Below are 2983 nucleotides of genomic sequence, written 5' to 3' on the forward strand. Positions count from 1 at the left end.
CTTTTCTTGGCATACCTTGTTTGAGCACAGTTTTAGTCCAATGTGATCAAATTGACTGACTTTCAGGACAAACAAAACCCCCAAACCCCCCAATATGAGAGTTAATGAGCTAATAATGAACTATAGTTCAAACTAAGACAAAGACTTCTTTGATTGAAATGATCTTACGATGGACTCTTGCGTCTGCTGAACCTGGAGTTTCAGATCTTCAATCTCAGACTGATGCTGTTTTTCCTCTAATTCAGTCCATGTTTTCATGGCTTTGAGCGTCTCTTTCAGAGTGTGTATCTCCTGTGCTCCTCCCAATCAAGCTGAGGATCTGGACCATCTTCACTGGATAGAAAGCACTGGGTTAGCTGGACTAGTTGACTAGTTATGGATTGCTCTGTTACGGAGAGAATCGCTTACTGATGAACTCTTTGTTGTTTTGTTGATTCTCCTTCTTCCCAGACCAGAGCTCCTCCATCATGCCGAGGAGCAGCTCCATGGGCTTCTGTAGGCACCCTGATTAAAGCATGCGATCAGATAATTAAGTCAATTTTTTAAGCTCTGTTTGTGTTGAGTTGCAGCCTACAAACCTTCTGTGGTTTGCGTTTTCTCTCTGATACCAACGAGCGTCTGTCTGAGGTTCCTGTCGTCTGGGAGGATGCAGGACTGGATTTGCTCTGTCTTCAGGTTTGGATGTTGCCATTTAAGGGCTGTGCAATCATCCTCTGCAACAAATTTCTTTTTGCATTTACATTTACACATTTGGAAGATGCTTTTATCAAATAGAGGAACAAGAGCAATTCATCACAGAGCCGACAATATTCGTAATATGCAATGCCATGTTTGTTAGACAGCTATTTTAAGATTTAATTATCTGAAAAGGGAATAGTCCTGAAGTACCGTGTGAGTCAGAGCGCACGTCTGCAGGATGGGGTGTAAAGACGCTCTCTCCTCGAACCGTAGCTCGAGTCTGACTCCTGACTGAACGTCGGCTCACAAACGTCACTCTCTGAGAACCAACGGGAGCCTCTAATGGTGACAATCATGGAAAAAAACATTATTCCACAGCAATTTAGTGTAGATATAAGGTTAAAGGTTAAACAGCAGGTTAATGTCACTTATACAACAAAATGAGTGAAATGTCACCCCTTGTGGACAGAAGTGGAATAATAAAAAATATTCACCTTTCTTACAATCCCAGCTCTTGAGAACAGACTCCTACAGGATGGACAATGAATAAAACTGTGTTAAAATATATTTTAAAATAATGTATATAATTAATAATATAATTGATATCATTATATATATATATACACACACACACACACACACACACATTATTGTGCAAAAGCCATTAGTATTTTCACCAACAAAAAAATGGTTTTAAGTCAAAGACTAGCACAGTAGTGTGTGTGTGTGTGTGTGTGTGTGTGTGTGTGTATATATATATACACACACATTCATTATGGCACATTTATATATGTATATATATATATATAATGAATGAATAGATACATGCACCTTATTTTGTTTTGGCGAACTTTCACACTCAGGATCATTGATTAAATGTATGATATCAGATTCGGAAGTATTTTCTAAATACAAAAAATAAAAAATTACAAACATAGATAATAGTTCACAAACAGTAAAGTATATTTGTCATTTATTATTAAAAATAGAAGTGGAGAAGTGTTATGCATTTATGGCTGGGTGATATATTAAATATGAACTATTTATTTGCAATATTTCCTCATTCCCCTCTAGAAGCCAGAGCATCTTCGTCATCTTCATCATCGCTTTTATTCTGAACTCACTACTTCTGCAAAACAGTGACGATAATCAACGACAAACTGTGTGTGACTTCAACTCATAAGCAGGGTGAATTTACTATTACTCATATACTTCTATAGTATCTAATATTTTGAATTAGTTTACATTTTTATATGTTCAGATTCCATTTACATTTTTTTAATCAAGAAATCAATCTAATTCTATTTATATAGCACTTTTCCAAACAAATCAATGCAGTTCAAAGTGCTTTACATGCAAGAACAAGCAATGGACACTAAAATTAGAATAACAAATAAAAACAGAACCATAAATAGATTATACCAATAACATTAAAAACGTTAAAAACATAAAATAGACAATCAAGGGAGATAAAAACCAAAGCATACAAGAGATTACAAGAAAGCCAGACTAAAATGGTTAATTTGAGATATTTCTATGTAGTTTTATTTCTGTTTTATATACTTACTTAATTGCAGTTAGTTCCCAAGGCAACATTTAAGGTTTAGTGTTTATTTTTTTAATCTAATATTTATATTTCCTTTTATTTCAATTATCAAAAACTATGTTTAATAGTTTTAGTTAACAATAACAACACTGCTTATTAGATCATTACCTGCACGTTGTGAATTGTATGTTTCTTATGATTAGTGTCTAGATTTGCCTCTGATGAGAAATGCATGAGAGCCGCCTTTCTGTCTCTCGGTCTCGCACTGGACAGTCATCTGCAACAGGGAGAAACAGGCAGAAGACAGATGATGCACCAAGCTTGTGGAGTTTGGTCATTGCATGCACCAGGTACAAACAGTAGAGCGGGTGTTTCTTGACCACAGGATTCAGCAGCTTGTGCGGGGAAAAGACGTCCTGCTGAGACGCCAGCCTGTTGTAGTACCTACAGATTCAATCTCTCCAGCATTTCCAAACGCTCAATCCCCTACAAACACCAGCATGACATTTACACAACAGAATAAACGTACAGATGTACAGTCAATTATAAATGTCATGAAATGTATAAATATATACACGTGTACACCTGAACTGTGACCAGTGCATTATGCGAAAGATCCAGTGACTTCAGACGCACAAAGTTCTTTAGGGAAGTTCCTAAATGATAGATTTTCCCTTCATATGTTCCTCGTAGAGTCAACGATCGGAGTACATCCGCTGCGATAAATCATTAAAAATATTAATTAATCAAATAGTGACT

At 36.2% G+C, this 2983-nt stretch overlaps 1 protein-coding gene across 1 annotated transcript in view; it reads right to left on the reverse strand.

The window, feature by feature from the left end:
- Nucleotides 1–2983, reverse strand: part of cep72 (centrosomal protein 72) — an 11179-nt gene that overhangs the window by 1249 nt on the left and 6947 nt on the right. Inside the window, 12 exon segments of the mRNA XM_071582436.1 lie at nt 169–304; nt 306–333; nt 409–504; nt 579–713; nt 889–1017; nt 1719–1807; nt 2393–2413; nt 2415–2473; nt 2476–2501; nt 2541–2667; nt 2669–2710; nt 2810–2940. Coding sequence (XP_071438537.1) covers nt 169–304; nt 306–333; nt 409–504; nt 579–713; nt 889–1017; nt 1719–1807; nt 2393–2413; nt 2415–2473; nt 2476–2501; nt 2541–2667; nt 2669–2710; nt 2810–2940 — 1019 coding nt within the window.

Source organism: Sinocyclocheilus grahami, unplaced genomic scaffold (assembly GCF_001515645.1).
Source record: "Sinocyclocheilus grahami isolate Dianchi unplaced genomic scaffold, SAMN03320097.WGS_v1.1 scaffold316.1, whole genome shotgun sequence".
Taxonomy (NCBI): Eukaryota; Metazoa; Chordata; class Actinopteri; order Cypriniformes; family Cyprinidae; genus Sinocyclocheilus; species Sinocyclocheilus grahami.